General features: G+C 45.2%; 1 protein-coding gene across 1 annotated transcript in view; it reads left to right on the forward strand.

The window, feature by feature from the left end:
• Positions 1–12,561: 12,561 nt before the first annotated feature.
• Positions 12,562–26,285, forward strand: part of CDS1 (CDP-diacylglycerol synthase 1) — a 65,117-nt gene continuing 51,393 nt past the window's right edge. The window contains exon 1 of the mRNA XM_073340556.1: positions 12,562–12,818. Coding sequence (XP_073196657.1) covers positions 12,762–12,818 — 57 coding nt within the window. The 5' untranslated portion in view covers positions 12,562–12,761. The remainder of the gene's footprint in view (positions 12,819–26,285) is intronic.

Raw genomic sequence — 26,285 nt, forward strand, 5'->3', positions numbered from 1 at the left:
CCACACCAAGCATCCATCCACATACATCCTCTATCTCTATTTTAATCACAATGGTTAATACAACAAAAGGGCGGGGAGTCTCTGGGTGCTGTTTCTGTTGTTAGAGTTTTGCTTTGAGTCTCTCTCTCTGTGAATTGCTTTGAGAACAGAGTCTGTCTTAGAATGCACTAACACAATTAGCAGCTTGCAAGTTTCACACATAGAGGGAGAGAAACAGTACCAAAAACCAAGAGACCTCTTAATTAGTAATACCCTGGAATTTAAACTCTGGGGAATCAAACTCATTTGTGATTTTAATACAGAACTTCTTTAATATGATCCAACATAATCCCCCTTTTGACACTAAGATTTATAATCATCAGTGTCACTTTCTATGTAGCCTATTCAAGAGAAAGTACTGTGAGGCAATTTGAGTTTGTGATTCCAATTCATGCCACATACATGATCCTAGTGATGTATCTTTACTACAAGGTTCTGGGGCAACAGGCAAGGTGAGGCACACCCACTTTTGAGGAGTCCATTCGGTACAACCTCTAGTGTCCAATAGCTTCCCTCCCTCCCCAGCCCACTGGCTCAAGGTCCAGGGTAGCCAAAAGGATCCCATGTGTAATATGGGGAGTGGGTTAACCTTCAATACCTTTGCCTCCAGGGACTGTTGGTGTGCAATTTTGACAACAATTTCTCCCATTAACAAGTCTGGTTTACAATAGTGGAAACATATTGCATCCATTCATATTGATAAGTGTCAAACAATGATCTTTCTTTTTTAACAAATGCATCAAACCCTTAATATTTCCCAATATGACCCAGAACATTTTGTGTTCCAAAGTAGCTAGTGCAAGTATCTGCATTTCAGTGCATCCCATAGCTATGGCTGTGTAGTTTCCTATTTCTAATATTTTTTTTTTCTTATGGATAAGCCATGTGGTAGTATTAAGCCATTACTAAAGATTCCATTGGCCTTTTAGGTTACCCAGACCAATTTGGACCAAGTCTACATTGGCATGTACTTGTTTTTGTATCAGGCTGTCCTGTAGCTGGGACAGAAAGCTTAATTTATTTTTAAGTTCCTGCAGGTCTTCAGTATTTTTTAAACACATAACAGTGCAAGCAACAACACAAAACACAAGACAAAACATAGAACACAATTTCTATTGTGACAGTAGATTCATGGTATTGGGTTGCTTTTCAGCTGGCAGCTTTTCCTGATTTTCTGAAAGACAAAAAGAACATGTTTCTACCCCTTTTGGGGTGGCAGATTATTGCTTAAAATATTTCTTTTACAAATACCCTTGCTGATTGCAGGCAAAACAGAGAAATTGCCCCCATATTTTCCTGTTTTTGTTCTATAGGCAGGCCAGGTTTCAAAGGCTTTTATCTTTTAAGGGTTCTGGGGAAATTATCCCACTGTTTAGTCATTAAATCCCTGAGTTTTCCTTCTTATACAGCAGACCAAGTTTATAATGTTTTTCCTGCTGTGTTAAGCTTTAAGTTGTATTTACAGGTAATAACTGAGAAGCATCATTACCATACGACCTTAAAGGATTTTTCCAAAAATCATACACACTATACGTTGTTACAGGGATACTTATTATCATTAAATGTATTAAAATTATCTTGTTATCCCATGCCTTTTATTTAGACAATTTGTTTGCTGACCAGGTATGTCCTTTATCTGCAGCTCCTTTGTGCTGCTAGTTCTTTCCTTCCTTTATCATTTAGGTAATTTGCATTTTCACAGAAACTTCCTGCTTTTGGATTTAAAGCCATCAGCAGCTCACAATCAACTTTCACCAGAGTTTTGATTACTTTTAACTTCTGCTTCCAAAACACACAGCAATCTGAAAAAGAAAACCCAACCTATTGTGGCTCCCTTTGGAGCCCTAATAGCATTTTAATTAAGTAGCATGGTATGTTTGCATTTCTTTTGCCCCTTCTACAATATACCCTGCACATGTTCTGGGGCAAATGCACATTCCTTCCATAGTTTAACTTCTATAACATTATCCAGATCCATTTTTACATAAGGTGTCACTATTTCTTTTTTTGCTTACAGAGTTTTCATGTACCTTTATCAAAGTGACAGTCTGATTACTCAGAGCCATTTTAAGACTCAGTGTTTCTAACATTGCTCCTTTTTGTTTTGTGCACCTCACCCCTGCTGTTGCTTCAGAGAGGCACTGTCTTTTTTAATTTTTTTTTTTACTACAACTCTCATCTGCTATTTTGTTACAAAAACAAACAAACAAAAAACAAACAAAAAGAATCCAAACTTTTTTTTTTATATTCTCCTGATTTTGACTGCCCTGCTGCAGCCACAACTTAAAAACATTTTAAATTTTGTAAAGCATTGAGTTACCTTTTAAGGGTTAAATGCCAAATCCCAAAGCCAAACAACACTAATTACCTGTGTCTAGCAAAAAGGTCTGTCAGTTTTGCAACTTTAATTAAAGAGTCAAATGGATTTTTAGTGGCATTATTTAAAACAAAAACAAAACTAACTGGTCCTTAGAACTTTACATATTTACACACACACAGACAGATACATACACATTTCCTTTTCCTTAACATCCCTTCCACACTGCTCTGTTTTTTACATCTTACATTCCCTTTATACATTTGAGGCAGTTAAGTTCCAATAGAACCCTCTTATGTTCTTTTAGCAAATTTGACTAAATTGTCCAGTCAAATGATTTTAATCAGATAGTTTATTTTTGCCTGGCTAATTTACAGACATTCCTTTGGAAAAGGGCCCATTTTTCTTTCAGAATGGCTGCAAAGAAACCAAGAATGCTCTAACACTTTTCCTTTTTAACATTTTCGGTTAAAAGTTGTTTGGGTGAAATACAAAGTTTAACTGCTTAATTCCCTCCAGCCTCTGCAGAGTTAACTTTTTTTTTTTTTTTTACTCTCTTTTCTCTTTGTAATTATGCCTGGGGGTGCCGTACATAGGACCTTCTCCCCCTTTACCTGCCTCCCTCCAGCCTCTGCAGAGTTAACTTTTTCACTCTTTTTGTATTCCTGGAGTGCCTCTTTCACTATTTTCAGCTGGCTTTGGATATTTGTAGCCAGCACCTTCCAATTGTCTGCTCCCTTTTCCGTTTGTGCCTTTTCCTCTTTACATGAAGACAAGCGGAGGGAAGAATCCTTACATGCCTCCCACAACAACCAAATTGCTGCTGCATCTCTTTTGGCAGCACTAGAAGGTTTGTATATGAGGATATACTGAGCCAATCTATCCTCTAGGTCCGAAATAGTGCAGACATCAGCTAGGGCTTGTTTAGTCCAAGGACTGTGCCCAAATTTTTGAAGGATTTGTTTAAAAGGTGTAATTTCTTTAACAAAAGGTGAGGTTGGAGTTCCTTCTGACTCCATTCCTCCCTCTAGTACTGGCTTACCCTGTTTTCTTTTAAACATCTTAACATGGATATTTCAATCTCTTTGTCACTGCTGGTATTACTTAGCAAGTGACACAGCCTAGATTCTGAAATCATAGCTTAATCTATGCGTTTTTCCCCTGCTACCTTCCCGGAGGCCAGCAGGTCCCCTGCTACCTTCTCGGAGGCCAGCAGGTCCAGTTAACCTATTTCTCCCTGCTACCTTCTCGGAGGCCAGCAGGTCCCCTGCTACCTTCTCGGAGGCCAGCAGGTCCCCTGCTACCTTCTCGGAGGCCAGCAGGTCCCCTGCTACCTTCTCGGAGGCCAGCAGGTCCCCTGCTACCTTCTCGGAGGCCAGCAGGTCCCCTGCTACCTTCTCGGAGGCCAGCAGGTCCCCTGCTACCTTCTCGGAGGCCAGCAGGTCCCCTGCTACCTTCTCGGAGGCCAGCAGGTCCCCTGCTACCTTCTCGGAGGCCAGCAGGTCCCCTGCTACCTTCTCGGAGGCCAGCAGGTCCCCTGCTACCTTCTCGGAGGCCAGCAGGTCCCCTGCTACCTTCTCGGAGGCCAGCAGGTCCCCTGCTACCTTCTCGGAGGCCAGCAGGTCCCCTGCTACCTTCTCGGAGGCCAGCAGGTCCCCTGCTACCTTCTCGGAGGCCAGCAGGTCCCCTGCTACCTTCTCGGAGGCCAGCAGGTCCCCTGCTACCTTCTCGGAGGCCAGCAGGTCCCCTGCTACCTTCTCGGAGGCCAGCAGGTCCCCTGCTACCTTCTCGGAGGCCAGCAGGTCCCCTGCTACCTTCTCGGAGGCCAGCAGGTCCCCTGCTACCTTCTCGGAGGCCAGCAGGTCCCCTGCTACCTTCTCGGAGGCCAGCAGGTCCCCTGCTACCTTCTCGGAGGCCAGCAGGTCCCCTGCTACCTTCTCGGAGGCCAGCAGGTCCCCTGCTACCTTCTCGGAGGCCAGCAGGTCCCCTGCTACCTTCTCGGAGGCCAGCAGGTCCCCTGCTACCTTCTCGGAGGCCAGCAGGTCCCCTGCTACCTTCTCGGAGGCCAGCAGGTCCCCTGCTACCTTCTCGGAGGCCAGCAGGTCCCCTGCTACCTTCTCGGAGGCCAGCAGGTCCCCTGCTACCTTCTCGGAGGCCAGCAGGTCCCCTGCTACCTTCTCGGAGGCCAGCAGGTCCCCTGCTACCTTCTCGGAGGCCAGCAGGTCCCCTGCTACCTTCTCGGAGGCCAGCAGGTCCCCTGCTACCTTCTCGGAGGCCAGCAGGTCCCCTGCTACCTTCTCGGAGGCCAGCAGGTCCCCTGCTACCTTCTCGGAGGCCAGCAGGTCCCCTGCTACCTTCTCGGAGGCCAGCAGGTCCCCTGCTACCTTCTCGGAGGCCAGCAGGTCCCCTGCTACCTTCTCGGAGGCCAGCAGGTCCCCTGCTACCTTCTCGGAGGCCAGCAGGTCCCCTGCTACCTTCTCGGAGGCCAGCAGGTCCCCTGCTACCTTCTCGGAGGCCAGCAGGTCCCCTGCTACCTTCTCGGAGGCCAGCAGGTCCCCTGCTACCTTCTCGGAGGCCAGCAGGTCCCCTGCTACCTTCTCGGAGGCCAGCAGGTCCCCTGCTACCTTCTCGGAGGCCAGCAGGTCCCCTGCTACCTTCTCGGAGGCCAGCAGGTCCCCTGCTACCTTCTCGGAGGCCAGCAGGTCCCCTGCTACCTTCTCGGAGGCCAGCAGGTCCCCTGCTACCTTCTCGGAGGCCAGCAGGTCCCCTGCTACCTTCTCGGAGGCCAGCAGGTCCCCTGCTACCTTCTCGGAGGCCAGCAGGTCCCCTGCTACCTTCTCGGAGGCCAGCAGGTCCCCTGCTACCTTCTCGGAGGCCAGCAGGTCTGGTTAACCTAATAGAAATGCCTAGCTCACTAGAGCTGGCGGTGTGCACACCAATATTTACAATAACTGAGGTTTTTTACCAATATTCCCCCTTTCGCAATTCTCCACCAAAATGTTGTACCAATAAAATAAAAAACCAGCAGGATCTTATTAAAGGGAAAAAGGCAAAACATCACATTTATTGTGAATACAGAAAGAATCATAGTAAGCAGTTAGTTATAGCTATAACATTCCATTCAATCTCATATTTATTCACACATTCATTCATACAAACACACACACACACATACACACCCACACACACAGGTTCTGCAAGGTTGTTATCATAGTTACCAGCCTTAGAGTTGCTCATGCCAAGCCACTGGCCAGGTGGCCTGGACATGAGGAGGGAGCAGGGCCTTGTCAGATGCTCATCTGATGCTCCTGGAAGTTGGTTTGCAGAATCAGACCCCAAAGTTCTCACTTTTTAGAGTCTATTTTTATAGGAATTTCTTCCTATGCCAGTCTATGGGAATTGCTTCATCATGCTGTTGCTGAATCAATCAGCAGATAGCACATTCCTGACGGCTCCAAGATGTTATCTTGTTCTTTGGTTCTCCCATTCTTGAGGCTGTTGGGTGGATTCCAGTCTGCCCTCCGGGGGTGGGGGGGTCCTCTGGTTATTTCCACTTGACGCCTTCTTCAGCCGATGGACACTGGATTCTTAGGCTGGCACCTCCCTGATCATTCAGTTATTATCCACACCAAGCATCCATCCACATACATCCTCTATCTCTATTTTAATCACAATGGTTAATACAACAAAAGGGTGGGGAGTCTCTGGGTGCTGTTTCTGTTGTTAGAGTATTGCTTTGAGTCTCTCTCTCTGTGAATTGCTTTGAGAACAGACTCTGTCTTAGAATGCACTAACACAATTAGCAGCTTGCAAGTTTCACACATAGAGGGAGAGAAACAGTACCAAAAACCAAGAGACCTCTTAATTAGTAATACCCTGGAATTTAAACTCTGGGGAATCAAACTCATTTGTGATTTTAATACAGAACTTCTTTAATATGATCCAACAATATACGCTATGTAAATTGTGAACTAATAACCCACAACAATCCTTCATTAGTTTTCATGAAGCTTACACATCAAGTAAATTCTCATCTTAATACTAACACACTTCTTCTAATCGAGGGTTAATTTAAGTACAGGGATATACATAATGTAATGGATAGCAATCAACAGGTTATAGATAAATGAAGACCATATCATTCACATTTCCTTTGAACTAAAGTAACATTTGAGTGAATTAGTATACTTAGCATTTCTTTGATATTCACACACAAGTTAAATGGCTTATTGCTTTGACCTTAGGTGGCTGGTCAGCATCACAATTTCTTGCTAAGGCTCCATAGGAGCCTTGATGCTGCAAGTTACTGAGAGTACACTAAAGAATCATCCAGGAATACTGTCCCTAAAACCAGCACTCTGGGAAGGCTATCTCTACTCACTGTGAAGTCAATCGCTATGCCCAGTGCAGCATCGGTATTGTTTTCAATGGTTGGTAGGCTTGGGAGTGATTGTATAACACAAGAAAAATATTTTTTAGAGAGAGATGAATATTTAAATGTGCTTGCATTTTAAGTAGTATTTAAAACTGTGTCTAGGCAAGTAGCCCCATCTTTACCTATTACCAACCTTTTATTTTCTCTAAGAAGTGCTCTAGTTCCGTTAATGGGAGCAGGGTTTATAATGTCGTCTTAAAGTCCTTAGAAGGCTTGCCAGTGACTTCAACAGGACCAAAATGTGGCCCAGAAAAGATTTATGAAAGAATCCAGAAAAGTTACTATTCACTGAAAGGAACCAGACACATACAATGTAAAAAATACATCTGTAGTGAGGGAGCAAGCATACAAGTATACCATGCTTCTGGAACTGAGAGGTGTGTCTGTTGTCTGGACTTAGCTTTTTCCAGTTCCTTCATGGAAAATTAAGGCTCAAAGTACATTCTGTTCAGTGTCCGAGAAACCTCTTATTGCTTTGTGTAAGTTACTGACGGAGAGCACAGATTTGTTCTGGACTTTTAGTTTCTTATACTTTCTAAATATACCATCTATGCAAGATTTTCTATCCTGATTTTTTTTTCTTTCAGTTAACTTCCTACCATGAGATGGGCAGAACTCCAAGTGCTAAAAGAGGTTTGGCCTCTAAGGGAAAGGGTACCATTGCTATTAGAACCTTCCAACCAGTTCCTCCTTGACTATGGCCAGCGAAGGAGCTTCCCATAGGTGCTGTGCCTCTTCAGTCACCTTTTTAGCTCTTTGATCTATCCAGCTCTGACCTGCTTTTTGTATCTTCTGTTTTCTGCTTTCTGTTTGGGTTTGGTTGGATTTTATTATTATTATTATTATTGTAAATTTTCTTTGGCTTGCTTCTCTAGGTCTGTTCAGCATAAAACCTTTGGTCCCCGAACTCAGGTCTTTCTTCAGAAAGTCATCTTAGTAGTCTAGAGCTTTGTCTCAGCACTGTGACACGACATGTGCTTCAGTGCTTTGAAATGCTGTTCCTCAGTCTTCAGTGCATTTTTGCCTCAACACTTCAGTCTCTCTGCTCTGAAGCCCTTTCCTTGAATCTGCACTTCATTGATTGCTTTGCCATTCTTGAAACAACATACCTGTTTTTCAGGATGTCATCCACCTTGTATAGTGCCCAGGTTGCAAGCAGATATTCAGCATAGAAGAGCACACTTCCCACCTTCTGCCCGGATAGGCAGGGATACCAGATATCCCAAAATAGCACGTGTCATCAAGTGTCATGGGGAATGTCCCACATTCCTCCATAAGGCAATCACAAAGAGATTCCCATGAAGAAAGTTGTGCTATGGAAAATGGCTTCCACCCTGGCAGAGTCTCTTTCCTTGGACAAACATCAAGCACTTGAGTAGATAGTACATACCCTCATGTGCTTAAATTGGCATCAGGTGATAGGTGGTGATAGTGCAAAACCACTGCTTCAGGGCTCGTTGCCTGCAGATCCACCGGGCAGCAGGCCTTTGGATTCCACCAGGAAGCTCAGAAAGAGCTCAGTGAGCTGCCGTAGACCAGAGAACCTCTTTAGGGAACAGAGGTAGGTCTTAATACAAAAGTCCAATATGACAAAGACCAGCAATAATAAAGTTTACATACAAGAAAACATGATTCCTTTGTAGCAAAGTAGGGTTCAGTTTATCTTACCACACAGCGAGGAAGGGCTTAGTTCATCTTTGCACACAGTACGGTTTAGCAGCAAGGTATTCGTAGTACACTCCCAGCAGTTCACTAGCAAAACTGCCTCTGAGTTCTTGCAGGCATTTAATAATTGATTCTAGAAAGCAGGCCAGGAAGCCCTGAATCTGAAGCGTGAATGTAATTTCATTTATGAAAATGTTTTCAGTACTTTGGATGTTTGGACAAGCACTCTAGTTTCCCCTCTCCGCAAAATCTAAGAGGGCATTTGAGTTCTGTGTTGCTGCTGTCATGAGCACTTCTCTTTCCATTTGCAAGAGCCCAGTGAAAGTAACTGGAGAAAATATTTAACTTTTTCTTTTAACGACTTGATCCTGTTCCCCCTGTCAACAGAAGTACTACCACCGATGGCAGTGAGAGCAAGGACTGGTCCTTTGCCCAATGATTTCTCCACTTAATTTCAGTGTCTATTGTAGTTTGTGTGTGCAACTGCATTTTTAAGGAACTTCTGGCTACAACCCCTCAGGGATGGCTTTGTGCCTCAGTCCTCTAGTCCTTTTACCTGTTTTTTGTTATGGTACTTCTGACTTTTAAGTTGACAACTGTAATAATGTTACTCCTTTACAGTATTCTTGGTGGCCTTTAATGGCCATCACATGGTTTAGTGATCCTTACAAAGTAAACGGTATTCCCCTTACTCTTCTAACCAACCAAGAATTAGATGGAAAAGGATCTGCTTCTGTTTTAAAATATGTAAATTCACTGACATATGAACAGACTTTATAGAAATGGTGGAATAAATTGGTGGGTTGAGATAAGATTCTCTGTGCTGAAGCCCTCTTTCTTTTCCTCTGGACCCTGTCTTTTTATTGCCTTTTGTCACTCATATTTTATTTTGTGTATAAAAATTAATTTTATTCTCTGTATCAAACTTCTACTGTGATGTTACATAATTTAAAAAAACCCAAACATAAAATAAGAATTTTGCCTTGTAGATGTAGGCAGAGTGGTCAGAGGAAAGGCTGTGTATGGGAACTTAGGGCCACGCTTCCTGACTTCCAAGTAGTTTTAATTATGTTCTAATGAGTCCCCCTGTTTTTAAGCATATGTATACTTCCAGCTTTAACACTCTATCTGGGAACATACTGTAAATTCATTGAATGCAAGGGATGATTACGGAACTCAAACATTCAGACCACTAATTTGCACTATATAAGGATTACAAAAACTTTGCTTGAAACATTTCCTCTTGGCACATACTCAATTACAGTATTACAATTGAGTGGAAGTGTTTTCTCTTATGTACAAGAGGGTTAAAATAATCTCTCATTAAGGACTGCAGAGATGATCCCTAGCTATTGAGGTGCCCCTTCCCTTTTTTTTTAAATAAGTTTATGGTTTAGTTATAACTAAGATCTATTTTTCTTTTGTGTTACCTAAGTGTCTTTCCTTGTCATGTATGGTGAAAGAACAAATTTGTGTAACATGCTTGAGCGCACGCTTGATTCATAAAGTTTGCTTTCATTATGCTTGGACATTGTCTTTGGGTTTTAGTCCATAATTCTAGGGTCTTCTCATTAGTGCGTCTTAGATCTGTCTTGGCAGTGAGAAGGCAAGAGGAAACGGCTCCAATATCATTTTGGCCAGTAAGTAGCATAAGAAAAAGATTAGATGATGGGGGGAAAACAATGTCTGTTTCTCACCAAATGAAAGTTCTTAGCTAACCTATTTCTTCCTTTTCCTCATTCCTGGCAAAGCTAGTGAAACTGCAACACCATATCAGGACTCCTGGTGCGAAGTAGTTTAGCCTCCTACAGAGGAGGCAACTGCATTTAAACCTTGTACAGTTGCTTTTGAATGTGTAAGTGCTGAATATTTGTTACCCTGAGGGAATTCTATGAAATGGAAAGGGGAGGGTAAGAATTACTCTTTCTACCTTAAAGTTTTTTTCACCAGTGGAGCAAATAAAAAATAGCTACTAGTAGAGGAGGAAGGGGAATATTCTGCCACTTTCTGTCCTGTACAAAACAGTTTCCATCCATATTCCAGGACATCATCAAAGGTTCTTAACTTCAGACAATCAAAACTCTCTTCCAGACCCTCCTCACATTCTCTCTTGATTTTTGTAACCTGTTCTTCTCTGCCTTGAGTGTGCGTGCTCTCTCTCTCACATCCATCCTATATAAAACATACCTGTTTAGATTATCTTTGTTGTTTGTTTATTGCTCTGATCATATCCTCTTCCTGTTTTTGGAATCTTTCCAGTGGTCCCATTTCACCTCCTCAAGTTTCTTTTCCTCACCTTCCATGCCTGCCCCTGCTTCCTAACTGTCTCTTATGTCACCCTCTGCCACATCCAGTTAGCAAATCATGCCAGTCAGATGTCTTTTGTCATCTTCACTCACAAAGGTCTCTGCTTCTTCTGTGGATACAAGATACAATAGAACACTTTCTTAAAGGCCAATAATCTCTCCTGCAAGACCCACATGTATCACACTGTCTTTAAGAGATCATCCAATTAAGAAAGGCTAGGGTGCAGGGCAGATGAGAATCAATGACACTTGGCACATGAATATTTGATTATATTCCCTCCCCCTCTTTTGTATGACACTTGTTTTTTCAAATTGTGAGCCCATTTGGGCATGAATAAGTCTTCATTTTGGGTTTGTGTAGCACCTAGCATGATGTGACACTAGTGCACTTAATAAATATTTAAATTACAACGGCTAATCCAGCTTTTCATAGGGACCACATGCAGAATTTCAGTACCTCTCCTAGCAGCTAAAACAGAATTCAGCACTGCAGTAGAAACCTCCATATGTGAATCCCCACTCCACCACTAGAGTTAGAACACCCAGTTGCAGGCAAGCATCCTATTCTGATGTTACGAGAGCTAAGGTAGACAGGAACTGGAGGCGGCCCAGCAGAAATAGTGTTTCAGTTCAAATACGTGTTTAGGGAATAGTTAAAAGCTATATTGATCAGGCAACTGAAAGATGTGTGGCCTGGAGCTGTGCAATGGTTTTTGAGGGATGAGTAGTGTACTTTATAGATTCAATCTGTAATGGCTGTGCTGCTCATACTATAAGAATACTCAGCACTTCTATACACTTTCCATCCAAAAATCTCCTAGCTTCTGTACAAAATGTTTTGGTTTTTTTTTTAACATTGGCTACCCTTGTACCAATTTGATTAACAGTGCTAATGAGTTATGCGTATAGCAGTATTTATTCCTCTGCATTAGAAGTGCTACCTGTTCTGATATTTTTCAGGACTCAGTAGGACTGTTATACAAACTGGACACACAGGATGTGAAGTGTCCTCAACTACTATAAGTACTAATGTAATGTTGTCATATTTTAGGCATCATCTTCACTATGAAAAAGTTAAGTATAGTTAACTAATGGGAGTTAAAATCCTAGTGAAGATATGGTAGCTCGTAGTTTCCATATGGCCTGTCAGTGTAAACTAAAGATTTATTGTTTCTTCCTATCTCATCCTGCTAATTCATGTGAAGACTATGCCCTAGGTTCAGTGAGGTAAGAGCCTACTTTCTTGCACAGTAAAAACAGATTGCAGAGGTGCTATCCCTTCCATCTTTGCTGGGATGTTTTGGACACATTCCATGCGGTGGGCGCCGGAAACTTATTTGGGGCCGTACATGAGCAAGACTGCACTTTCTGGAGGCAACTTCGGGGGCCTGCTTGCTATCTTGTTGCCGTGTGACGTTTGGCCCCGCTGGCATGAACTCTAAAAGATGCCAACCTTTTCCATGGGGAGCCAGCTGGCCTGCAGCTGGGGCATGAGTGTGGTGGCAGCTTTGTCCCCGCTCCGCCTCTGCTGGGTGGCAGGATGGGAATGTGCCCCTCTATTGCCCCAGCTGTGGGAGGGGGGACAGCCCAGAGGTCTATCAGGAGGAGGAGGACGGCCTCCTATCCTCTGGCTGCAGCCCCGGCCTAGAGAGCATCCTGAGCTCACGACCCAGCCCATCACCCTTAGCTGGCCACCTCAAGGCCTTCCTGACTGCGCCGGGGCGGAGCTAGGGCCTGGGCGTGGCCTGTGACCTCACACAAGGGGGCGGGTCGGGTCGCGTCGCGCTGGAAGCAGGCAGCAGCCGCTCGCGCGCATAGTCGCGCCCCTCGCCCGCGGTGGCTCGTGCAGCTCCTTGCGCACCTGCGTCGCCGCGCCCCCTCCCCCCGGGACCCGAGGCGGGCGGCGAGCGGCCGAGGCACCCCCCCCCCCCGGTGGGGCGGCCGGGGTGTGGTCTGGGGGTGCGGGTCCCCGGCAGTTGGACCCTCCGGCGGCGGCGGCATGGCGGGGCTGAGGAGGCGAGGGGCCGGGCCGAGCAGCGGGAGTGCCGGCGACAAGGTGAGCGTGGGGGCGCGGCCGGCGTGGCGGGACAGGAGGAGGAGGGGCGAGGTGACTCTCTGCGTGGCCTCGGGCCGGCCGGCTCGCGCCCCCCCCCCCCCCCAACCCCCGCCCCAAAATCGACATCCCCCTGGCTGCTGCGCCGCCTGGCAGCCACCGCGCCCCTTTCCCCGCCGGCCCTGATGGCTGCGCCGGGAGGGAGGTGTGTGAAAGGGAAGGGGAAGGCCGGTGCAGAGACTGGTTCCTAAACCCCCTCTCCTTGCTCCCCCCCACATCACTCTCTCCTGGGGCGGGTGGAGGAAGAGGAGGAGATTTATCTCCACCCTAACCCCCCCCCCCCGTTATGAAATTGCTGTTCCCTCCTGACAGGGTCACACACTCTAATTTGCCCCAGCTGGCACCTTTCCTTAAAGTCTGGGCGCTGCTGGTGGGGCGGGTAAGGGTTCCCTGCTCTTCCACAGTCCCCTCCCGCCTCTTTCCACACAGGCCCGAGAGGTTGAGAGTAGATTTAAAAGGAGAATATTCAGCTCCTTTCTGGTTCTCTCTCTACCTGCAGTCTTCATTCATTCTGGCAGGATTGTTTCCTGCAGTTGATCGCGCCTCCCGCTTCAGTGCATAAAGTAGTTTGGGAGGCATAAACTGCAAATTCAGGGATCTGTTGACCTGGTATGTTGGGAAGGAAGAAAAACATTTACTGCTGAACCTGCCCTAGCTAAAGGTTGTCAGCTCTTCTATGGCAACTCTCTGTATTTTATGGTTTTATAACTCTGATAAACATTTACTTCTGGGGTCTAATGTGACTCACAGTAAAACATTTCTGTTGAGGAAAAAAGTTTTCAAAATACTGAGTATCTATGTAGCAGGTTGTGTTCATTATATCGGCAACTCTTGCCCCTTTTCCCAAAAGATGCAGTTTTGTTCACCACTCTAAAACAGATTTAAAACCAGAATTATTATCATTATGACTAAAATTAAAAGGACACTCTAATTCTGAAAAACATAGATGTGTAAATGCGTTTTTGTCATTTAAAACCGCTTTGGATTTAAACATTCAGTGTTTGAAACCCAAACATCACAGCATTTTTGTAATATATGTGAACTAGAGAGTAAAACTGACTAGTGTTTTTGTTTTCACTTCAGTCACCTTGAACAATATTAGCAAGCAAATCATACAAACAAACAAACCTAACTCATTCAAAAAGAGTCAGTGTCAGGTAGCATAAACTGAAGGTATAAGCCAAGAAGAAAGCTAAATGAAGTAAAGACTTACTGGGGATCTATAGCAATCTGCCCAAAAGGCACGCTCTCATTTTTCTAAACATGCCCAATTCTTTCAGCCTTTTCCCATAGGTCATTTGTTTAAAAATAAACCTCTTATTTTTCTTGCTCTCATCTGGACTCCCTCTGGTTTGTCCACCTCTCCCATAAAGTGTAATGCACAAAACTGGACACAGTGTTCCAGCTGGTTCCTCACCAGTGTCAAGCAGAAGGGAACAGTTACCTCCCATGTCTTAGGTACAACACTACTTTTTGTACTTCCCAGGGTATGTCTACACTACGGAATAAGGTCGAATTTATAGAAGTCGTTTTTTTAGAAATCGGTTTTATATATTCGAGTGTGTGTGTCCCCACAGAAAATGCTCTAAGTGCATTAACTCGGCGGAGCGCTTCCACAGTACCGAGGCTAGAGTCGACTTCCGGAGCGTTGCACTGTGGGTAGCTATCCCACAGTTCCCGCAGTCTCCGCTGCCCATTGGAATTCTGGGTTGAGATCCCAATGCCTGATGGGGCTAAAACATTGTCGCGGGTGGTTCTGGGTACATATCGTCAGGCTCCCATTCCCTCCCTCCCTCCATGAAAGCAAGGGCAGACAATCATTTCGCGCCTTTTTTCCTGAGTTACCTGTGCAGACGCCATACCACGGCAAGCATGGAGCCCGCTCAGGTAACCGTCACCCTATGTCTCCTGGGTGCTGGCAGACGCGGTACGGCATTGCTACACAGTAGCAGCAACCCCTTGCCTTGTGGCAGCAGACGGTACAGTATGACTGGTAGCCGTCATCATCATGTCCGAGGTGCTCCTGGCCACGTCGGCTGGGAGCGCCTGGGCAGACATGGGCGCAGGGACTAAATTTGGAGTGACTTGAGCAGGTCATTCTCTTTAGTCCTGCAGTCAGTCCTATTGAACCGTCTTATGGTGAGCGGGCAGGCGATACGGACTGCTAGCAGTCGTACTGTACCATCTTCTGCCGAGCAGCCATGAGATGTGGATGGCATGCAGTCCTTCTGCACCGTCTGCTGCCAGCCAAAGATGTAAAAGATAGATGGAGTGGGTCAAAACAAGAAATAGACCAGATTTGTTTTGTACTCATTTGCCTCCTCCCCTGTCTAGGGGACTCATTCCTCTAGGTCACACTGCAGTCACTCACAGAGAAGGTGCAGCGAGGTAAATCTAGCCATGTATCAATCAGAGGCCAGGCTAACCTCCTGTGCCTATAAGAACGATAACTTAGGTGCACCATTTCTTATTGGAACCCTCCGTGAAGTCCTGCCTGAAATACTCCTTGATGTAAAGACACCCCCTTTGTTGATTTTAGCTCCCTGAAGCCAACCCTGTAAGCCGTGTCGTCAGTCGCCCCTCCCTCCGTCAGAGCAACGGCAGACAATCGTTCCGCACCTTTTTTCTGTGCGGACGCCATACCAAGGCAAGCATGGAGGCCGCTCAGCTCACTTTGGCAATTAGGAGCACATTAAACACCACACGCATTATCCAGCAGTATATGCAGCACCAGAACCTGGCAAAGCGATACCGGGCGAGGAGGCGACGTCAGCGCGGTCACGTGGGTGATCAGGACATGGACACAGATTTCTCTGAAAGCATGGGCCCTGCCAATGCATGCATCATGGTGCTAATGGGGCAGGTTCATGCTGTGGAACGCCGATTCTGGGCTCGGGAAACAAGCACAGACTGGTGGGACCGCATAGTGTTGCAGGTCTGGGACGATTCCCAGTGGCTGCGAAACTTTCGCATGCGTAAGGGCACTTTCATGGAACTTTGTGACTTGCTTTCCCCTGCCCTGAGGCGCATGAATACCAAGATGAGAGCAGCCCTCACAGTTGAGAAGTGAGTGGCGATAGCCCTGTGGAAGCTTGCAATGCCAGACAGCTACCGGTCAGTTGGGAATCAATTTGGAGTGGGCATATCTACTGTGGGGGCTGCTGTGATGCAAGTAGCCCACGCAATCAAAGATCTGCTGATATCAAGGGTAGTGACCCTGGGAAATGTGCAGGTCATAGTGGATGGCTTTGCTGCAATGGGATTCCCTAACTGTGGTGGGGCTATAGACGGAACCCATATCCCTATCTTGGCACCGGAGCACCAAGCCGCCGAGTACATAAACCGCAAGGGGTACTTTTCGATAGTGCTGCAAGCTCCGGTGGATCACAAGGGACGTTTCACCAACATCAACGTGGGATGGCCGGGAAAGGTGCATGATGCTCGCATCTTCAGGAACTCTGGTCTGTTTCAAAAGCTGCAGGAAGGGACTTTATTCCCAGACCAGAAAATAACTGTTGGGGACATTGAAATGCCTATAGTTATCCTTGGGGACCCAGCCTACCCCTTAATGCCATGGCTCATGAAGCCGTACACAGGCAGCCTGGACAGTAGTCAGGAGCTGTTCAACTACAGGCTGAGCAAGTGCAGAATGGTGGTAGAATGTGCATTTGGACGTTTAAAGGCGCGCTGGCGCAGTTTACTGACTCGCTTAGACCTCAGCGAAACCAATATTCCCACTGTTATTACTGCTTGCTGTGTGCTCCACAATATCTGTGAGAGTAAGGGGGAGACGTTTATGGCGGGGTGGGAGGTTGAGGCAAATCGCCTGGCTGCTGGTTACGCGCAGCCAGACACCAGGGCGGTTAGAAGAGCACAGGAGGGCGCAGTACGCATCAGAGAAGCTTTGAAAATCAGTTTCATGACTGGCCAGGCTACGGTGTGAAAGTTCTGTTTGTTTCTCCTTGATGAAACCCCCCGCCCCTTGGTTCACTCTACTTCTCTGTAAGCTAACCACCCGCCCCTCCTCCCTTCAGTCACCGCTTGCAGAGGCAATAAAGTCATTGTTGCTTCACATTCATGCATTCTTTATTCATTCATCACACAAATAGGGGGATGACTACCAAGGTAGCCCAGGAGGGGTGGTGGAGGAGGGAAGGAAAATGCCACACAGCACTTTAAAAGTTTACAACTTTAAAATTTATTGAATGACAGCCTTCTTTTTTTTGGGCAATCCTCTGTGGTGGAGTGGCTGGTTGGCCGGAGGCCCCCCCACCGCGTTCTTGGGCGTCTGGGTGTGGAGGCTATGGAACTTGGGGAGGAGGGCGGTTGGTTACAGAGGGGCTGCAGTGGCAGTCTGTGCTCCAGGTGCCTTTGCTGCAGCTCAACCATACACTGGAGCATACTGGTTTGGTCCTGCAGCAGCCTCAGCATTGAATCCTGCCTCCTCTCATCATGCTGCTGCCATATTTGAGCTTCAGCCCTCTCTTCAGCTCACCACTTACTCTCTTCAGCCCGCCACCTCTCCTCCCGGTCATTTTGTGCTTTCCTGCACTCTGACATTATTTGCCTCCACGCATTCGTCTGTGCTCTGTCAGTGTGGGAGGACAGCATGAGCTCGGAGAACATTTCATCGCGAGTGCGTTTTTTTTTCTTTCTAAGCTTCACTAGCCTCTGGGAAGGAAAAGATCCTGTGATCATTGAAACACATGTAGCTGGTGGAGAAAAAAAAAAGGGACAGCGGTATTTAAAAAGACACATTTTATAAAACAGTGGCTACACTCTTTCAGGGTAAACCTTGCTGTTAACATTACATACATAGCACATGTGCTTTCGTTACAAGGTCGCATTTTGCCTCCTCCCACCGCGTGACTACCCCCTCAACCTTCCCCCCTCCCTGTGGCTAACAGCGGGGAACATTTCTGTTTAGCCACAGGCAAACAGCCCAGCAGGAATGGGCTCCTCTGAGTGTCCCCTGAAGAAAAGCACTCTATTTCAACCAGGTGACCATGAATTATATCTCACTCTCCTGAGGATAACACAGAGAGATAAAGAACGGATGTTGTTTGAATGCCAGCAAACATACACTGCAATGCTTTGTTCTACAATGATTCCCGAGTACGTGTTACTGGCCTGGAGTGGTAAAGTGTCCTACCATGGAGGACGCAATAAGGCTGCCCTCCCCAGAAACCTTTTGCAAAGGCTTTAGGACTACATCTAGGAGAACCGCAAATGCCAGGGCAAAGTAATCCTTTCACATGCTTGCTTTTAAACCATGTATAGTATTTTAAAAGGTACACTCACCAGAGGTCCCTTCTCCGCCTGCTGGGTCCAGGAGGCAGCCTTGGGTGGGTTCGGGGGGTACTGGCTCCAGGTCTAGGGTGAGAAACAGTTCCTGGCTGTCGGGAAAACCGGTTTCTCCGCTTGCTTGCTGTGAGCTATCTACAACCTCCTCCTCCTCATCTTCTTCGTCCCCAAAACCTGCTTCCGTATTGCCTCCATCTCCATTGAAGGAGTCAAACAACACGGCTGGGGTAGTGGTGGCTGAACCCCCTAAAATGGCATGCAGCTCATCATAGAAGCGGCATGTTTGGGGCTCTGACCCAGAGCGGCTGTTCGCCTCTCTGGTTTTCTGGTAGGCTTGCCTCAGCTCCTTCAGTTTCACGCGGCACTGCTTCAGGTCCCTGTTATGGCCTCTGTCCTTCATGCCCTGGGAGATTTTGACAAAGGTTTTGGCATTTCGAAAACTGGAACGGAGTTCTGTTAGCACGGATTCCTCTCCCCAAACAGCGATCAGATCCCGTACCTCCCGTTCGGTCCATGCTGGAGCTCTTTTGCGATTCTGGGACTCCATCATGGTCACCTGTGCTGATGAGCTCTGCATGGTCACCTGCAGCTTGCCATGCTGGCCAAACAGGAAATGAGATTCAAAAGTTCGCGGTTCTTTTCCTGTCTACCTGGCCAGTGCATCTGAGTTGAGAGCGCTGTCCAGAGCGGTCATAATGGAGCACTCTGGGATAGCTCCCGGAGGCCAATACCATCGAATTGTGTCCACAGTACCCCAAATTGGAGCCGGCAACGGCGATTTTAAGCGCTAATCCACTTGTCGGGTGGAGTAAGGAAATCGATTTTAAGAGCCCTTTAAGTCGAAATAAAGGGCTTCATTGTGTGGACGGGTGCAGGTTTACATCGATTTAACACAGCTAAATTCGACCTAAAGTCCTAGTGTAGACCAGGGCCCAGAAAGATACTTGTCTTTCGCAAAAGCATCACTTTGACTCATTCAGTTTGTGATCCACTGTCGCCCACAAATCCTTTTCTGTGGTATTGCTTTGTAGCCAATTATTCTCCATTTTGTATTTATGCATTTGATTTTTCCTTTGTAATTGCAATACTCTGTATTTGTAGAGTCAGACGTAGATGTTGAGGTTCAGTACAGAATCTGCTATGCCAGCCCTGCCTTTGGCAGACTGTTTCAGACAGGTGTTCAACAGCCATGACATGAGAACATACACTTACATTTTTAGTTTACAAAGTGGTGGTAATCCCAATTCTCCTTTACGGCTGCGCGACTTGGGTGACCTACAGAAAACTCCCGAAAAACCTGGAACGCCAGCCCCAGCACTTTCTCCGGAAGATCCTCAACATAAACTGGGAGGATTGCTGCACTAATGTCAGTGTCCTCATGGAGGCTGACACCTTCAGTATTGAGGCCCTGATTATCTAGCACCAGCTGAGGGGAGCGGGCACTGTGTGCTCATGGCTACCAAAATAATTGCTTAATAACCCAACTTTCCAAAAGAGAAAGGAAACAGTGAGGCCAAAAGAAACGCTTTAAAGACACCCTTAAGACAAACATCAAGAAATGTGGCATCGACACCACGCGCTGGGAGACAGTAGCCTAGGTCAGGGCTAACTGGTGAAGACTTGTCAGAGAAGGGACGATCACTTTTGAGGAAAATTGCATTGCCCTGGTCACAGAAAAATGCCAGAAGAGAAAGGACAGATGACTCATGTAGCAATCATGGCCCAACCCTGTCTTACAACATCACCCTCAGTGAGTTTGCGGCTCAAGGATCAGACTCCTCAGTCACCAAAAAAATAAAAACCTGTGGAAGAGATAATCCTTGACCCTGAGGGATTGCTGACGACTCTGTATTTGTGTTTTTTGAATTTCATCTTATTGGTTTCAGACCAATTATCCAATTTATCAAGATAATTTTGAATTCTAATCCAGTCTGTCAAAGTGCATGCAACCCCTTTCATACAGTTAACTGTCCTGGTCCTTGACGTGTTGGTTTGTGTGAAGCAATGAGACCACTTATAGTAGTCGTGCTAATTCAGACAAGTAAAGGTTTGCAGGCCTGTATTTGTAACAGAGGAGGCTTCTTCTGATGCTTTGGTCTGTATATTTAAGCTGTTAGAAACTAGAAAGAAATGGCAAGCTTTTATATTTGTTATTCTGATAGTACCTTATTCTGAAGTCAAGACGTTAAAACTATGTATGTCTGTCCAAATGTATCAGGATATGGCCTGATGTGACTTCTGATTTCTGTGGAATATTAGTAGAAAATAGAAGTGCTGCTGGACATTGGAGCGTAGGACAAGCATTGAAACACTTATGTCTTAATGCTGGTGGAATGGTAATGCTTTAATTTCTTTGTCTTCTAAAATTTATTTTAATCTAAGTAGTTGAAAAATGTCTTGCTTTATTCTGTTTGGTTGAATGATCCTCTTGTTCCCTGAGATGATTTTTGTTGTAAGTTCAGGAGCACTTTATTGTGTCCACAGTACATTCTAGCATTAGCAAAGTGTACAAAGGCCACAACAACGAGAGTATTTCTTGTGTACGCTTCAGTTAGCTAAATGCTTAATGTTGTAGGAAGGGTGCAGGGTATAATAGTTGCACTGCAGGAGTTTTGGGTTTTATTCCTGTATCTGCTACTGAATGTTACTGAGGTATTACCTGCCGAAGGTATTCCTGTCTCTAGAATGGGGAAAATACAGTGGGTGTTGAGATCTAATTAAACGTTCATGAGGTGCTTGATGTCTGCGTCTGTAAGCTTGTCTACACTTGAAATGCTACAGCAGCGCTTCAGTGTAGACGCTACCTACCCTGATGGGAGGGAATTCTCCTGTCTGCATAGGTAATCCACCTCCCCGAGAGGCAGGAGCCAGTTCTATAGAAGAATTTTTTCTGTCATCCTAGCGTTGTCTACTTAGGTCTTCTTAACTGTGTTGCTCAGGATTGTGGATTTTTCACATCTCTGATACGTGGCTGAGTCAATCTAATTTTCTAGTGTAGCACAGCCCTAAATAAGGGAGTGCAGTCCCTAACCTCTGTACTATGGAGAAGGAACTGGGGTGAATTATGAACCTTGCTGTACAGGGTCTGCTTAGCAGATCCCTGTGGCCCCCTAAAATTTGTTTTGGTTAGGGTATTTTATAAAAACAAACAAAAAAAAAACCCCCAACCCAGTTTGCCTCAGGACAGCCAAAGAAGGGCTTGCTTCACTTTACATTTAGCTCCGGTTACTCCACTCTAACTACCCTAGCTCAAGTGAGAGTGTGATTACACTGCCAAACACCACTCAGACTAGACAGAGTAACTGGATTAGCAGAGTGATTCGATTAGCAACTCTGAGTTGTAACTAAAGCTGTTGCATCTCCATTGCATTACTAGCTCCAGCGTCAGCAGCACTTGAGCTTCAACCCAGTCCACCCTGACAGCTTAAAGCACCACTTTAGCTGAGCTAGAGATTGGTGTGGACAGAAGACTGTGTAAGGGCAAAACTAGTGTTTACCGTTCAATCTAACAATACAGTAAAGACAAACACTAATAGGTGCCTCTTGTCCAGAGTCAGGTGTGCAAGTTTGTAGCCTTGTGTGCTTAGATGAAGCTTGGACTCCATCACGACTGTCATTTTTGTCTTTCTGTTATCTGTTTATTGTCACATCCTTCCCTGTGGGGCAGGGACTATGTCACACGGAAAGTCACAGGGTTCAGTTAAGAGAGTCCATGTGGTCCCTTAACCAGGTGGTGGTGAAAGCAGAAGTATGTAACGAAATATATGGCAGCCTGGGCCATGGTAAGCAGGAGAAAGAGGGAGGCACACATTTTTTATGCATGACAGGTTGCATCACCTATAATTTCTGAAATATTCAGAATTCTTGGGTAAAACCTGGAGTTGAGGTTTAAAGACCATCACTCACGTTGATTTAAAAAAAAAAAACACCGAGACTGTTGCAATTTGCACATAATTTCTCTCTCCTCACCCCCAATAACAAAATGTTGGAAAGTTTGGAAATTCAAAGTTAATCCATTTTAAAAAAACATTTAAACCAAAAATACTTGAAAATATGGAAATATTTAGGGTCACCCAAACATCCTTATTGTTACTGTTTCCTCAGCATGGCTATAATCCAGAAACCTTGACAGTATAAGCCACAAATGGCTGTTGGTTGTCTGATCAAATAAGTCCCAAATTAACACAATCTTGTTAGACTACTTTATTGTTGATCTAAGAGGGTTTTCACACTGCCATTGTTTACATTACAACCTTGTGTGACTTCTAACTTCTTTGGGGCCACAAACAGAAAGATTTTCACTTGACCACATTGAATTTTTAAAAAATCATATGTGGGGGAGGAAAGGAGAATCATTTGACCTTGATCTCCTTCCCCATTGCCACCCCCAAGGATACATCACAACTCCCCATCTAATAATAGTTTAAATCAGGGGTTCTCAAACATTCATAGTATAGATTCAAATTTAATAGAGTATCTAGTTAACTACCTCCTCTCCCACTTGTGACTGCCAATCAAATTCTTTGCCATTTATATGCATGTAACATACCTGTAGTAACTACAGCAATTTAATACTAAGAAAACGTTTAACATTTATCTCCTCTTTTAATGTAATCTGTGAACTGGAATTAACAATAGGCTGCACCATGTGACCAGACAGCTTTCTGTGTATCACTAGCAAGTGCTCTGTGGACCACAGTGGGGAACTGCTGTTATAAATAATATGAAAACAAAAGTAATTCTTCATACTTAACCTTGTTTTTATTCACTATGGTTTATTATAGTATAGTTGCTTGTACAAATTGTATCTCTAACGCAAATGTCTATCTTAGACTGTTAGGCAACTGCTAAAATAATTGTTGAGCAAGTCCTGCTACAGAGTGCCATCATACTAGCAAAAATAAATCTACAAACAAAAAATGAAACAGAACAGAAATCTCTGGAGCTTTTTGGACAGTGGTGTTTCTGTGGGAGTTTGGTCTGAGAAGATGGTGGTGATTTTGTGTGTTAAAGGTACAGTGATTTCTTCCAGATGTGTGGCTTTAGTCAGTGCTTGCTGATATCCCGTAACATGAGGGCAGTGCTGACCTAGTTTGACTAAGTTAAAAAGCCAATCTCTAGGGAACATTGGAGCAGCTAGCAGTTAACAGCAGAGTTTCTATGGGACTGCTTCCCCCCCCCCCCCCGTCTAGGAATAGAAGACAGTGAAGCGGTGAGGTTACTGAGGCAGCTGTAGAAGTGACCCGAGGAGGACAGGAGACAAAGAAGATGCTTGGGTGCAGAAGCTGTGGGATGCACATCATCCTTGAGTGCATATCTGATGGAAGCTATGTACGTGTGAAATGTCACCTGGAACAGCTCACGGCAGGGAAGATCCAAGAATTAGAGATGCAGTGGAGATGATGGAATTCAGATAGAGATTTGAAGGTATAATGCAGGAGAGGAGAGCAGAGGTGGTACAGACCTCTGAATATTTGTGGACACCTGGCAAACAAAAGGAACTGGAGGGCATTCTGCCAGAAGAAGAGGGTGATCCGTTGAAGAATGACCCTGAGGACAAAGCAGAGGAAGAGACCAGCTAGTAGTAGTGAAAACCAGTTGAGTAACAGATTTGCTGAACTATTGAATGAGAAGAAACAGGCAGAAGATGGGGTGGTGAGGAAGAAAAACAAGAAAGACAGTCCCTGCAGAAGAGAGGAACACATGATGGAGATACTTGGGGACTGGAGCCCAAGGAAAAATTAGGATGGTGTACAGGGGACTGCAAGAGAGAACATAACACCAAGAAGAATGGGTGCCTCGGGACCCCATAATCAGAATCTGATAGATTGGGGACTCCATACTCGGAAGAGTCAACAGTACTGTCACCAGATCCAAAGAACAGAAGAGTGCTGCCTGTTAGGAGCAAGGATATTAGATGTTGATATGAGGCTGAAAATGATCCTGATGGACGTGAGAGGGGGCAAAAACCCACTGATTGTGCTGCATGTCAGGCTGAATGACACTGATAGATTCCCACATGTATGGGGAGATGTGTATTGAAAACTGGTATTCTGCAATAAAGGCTGTGATAGATTTTGGGAGGGTGGGTGGGGGGAAGAGAACATCCATTGAGATAAATATGGAGTTTACACCTCTGGGGTGTCATTAACCTGAGAACATCCCATTGGGATGAATGGGCCAGATCACACCTCTGTCATCCTTTTATGTTTCAAAGGATTGGGCAGAGTTGCCTCCAGCTAGTAGATAGGCTCCTCACATTCCATGAATTACCACCTTCCCTTATCCTCATGGTGCTTCTGGCCCTACTGAGGCATGGGGGAGCCAGGAGATGGGCAGAGTTGGTAGCATTCCAAGGAAGACTTTTTGTTCTTTCCATACCCCAATAAGTGCCTGCATACTACCACCACTTCCTCAAAAAACAAGGGAAATTCACTCCTTGAAAACTTGATTAATGCAGAGTTAAGATTGACTAGCAATGCCTTGTACCCTTTCAGAATATCCCATGCACCTGAAACCTCTGAAAACCAGAAAATAAAGAGTTAAATTAAAACAAACACATCTGAAAATCAGGAAATGCAATGTTAAGGTAATATATCCGATGCCCTTATCTGTCCAGCTGTGCCTGTCTTCTGATGCTGACAGTAGGCAACCAAAACAAACCGGACATACCCCTAGCAAAATCTGCCATTTTCTGTGTTGTGTTGTATCCAACACAATGCTATACTATCATTCCTCTTCATACACACTTACTGACCCTCACTCTGTGTTACTAAGATTTTTGGGTAGTGAATAGAATAGTGGAAGCCTAGTGCTATCATGCTTCCAAATGCTGCTGAGAGAAAGGCATAGGACCAGGGCCTGTGCTGTGTCTGACAGGAGGCACAGAAGAGAAGGCTCATCCCAAGAAAAGGGGTTTTAAGCATCTTAAATTCTGAGATGCTGCAGGCTGTGGAGCTTTCCCTGAATAAGTTAGAGTGAACCCTGGGAGCTTTAACTTATGACAGCCTTACCTAGCTTCCAGCATAGAGCACTGACCATTTCCTCACAAACTCAGCAGGCCCCTGTGCTGGGGGTTGTGAGGAAAAGTGTGTGTGTGTGTGTGGTGAGGTGTGTGTGGCAGGATTTGGAAATCTGGGCTGGATTTGGAGTTAAAATTCCAGATTGCTAATTCAGATTCACTGTCTGTTTCTGGCTTTGACAATAGAAGTAAAGTGACTTCTTCATTGGTAGAACTGAGATAACATTTATGAGGCTATTGAAGATTAATACTCTGAATACAGTTCTCCCAGTGCTGTAAAAAAAACCCACCCCCACGAGGGGAGTAGCTATGGTCTACACTGCCACTTTACAGTGCTGAAACTTGCAATGCTCAGAGGGGTGTTTTTTCACACCTTGAGTGAGAAAGTTGCAGCGCTGTAATGTGGTAGAGTAGATAAGGCCTTACCCTTCAAGGTCAGGTATTCTGTTAATTTTTCAAAACACTCAGGCAGATTATATGGGCTTATCTTTATCACGGACTCTTTTTGTGGGGTTTTAATAGTTAATGGAAGGGGGTTGTGAAAATTTCACTTTGAATAAGGGATTTCCAACCTGAAAAAATTGACCAATGCTATCCTATGATATTACAAAGTCACATCTTAGATCTACACCAAGCGGTATGTTCCCGTAACTATTACGCTCTGCTGAGGCTATTGATCTGATCGTTGTTATAGTCTCTTTCCTGAGAATGCTGAGCCTTTTTTTTAAATGCTGTATTCTTATAAATTATCGCTGAAATTCTAGTGACAGCTGTGTTAAGGTGCTTATTAATTTACCTTTCAATCCTTGTTTCAGTCATAACCTTTTGTAAAGTTTACTTTTCAAGCTGAAACTTTCCAAGATGTCTCTGGTGGGGGGTTTTGAAAGTTAGATTCAAACTATAGTTGAACCCTTCTTGAAAATGAGTGGGAAAACGTTCTCCATTATATTAAAACAAAAGGATCCTTCCAAAACCAGCAACCCTCAAATATGATTTCTTGTAACTTTCTGAACAGCTGTTTTGCTGAAATGGCTGGGGCTAGAATTGAAGCAGTGATTGAAATGGAAGTGTTGACTTTTTCTCAT

The sequence above is a fragment of the Lepidochelys kempii genome, chromosome 4 (genome assembly GCF_965140265.1).
Source record: "Lepidochelys kempii isolate rLepKem1 chromosome 4, rLepKem1.hap2, whole genome shotgun sequence".
Lineage (NCBI taxonomy): Eukaryota > Metazoa > Chordata > Testudines > Cheloniidae > Lepidochelys > Lepidochelys kempii.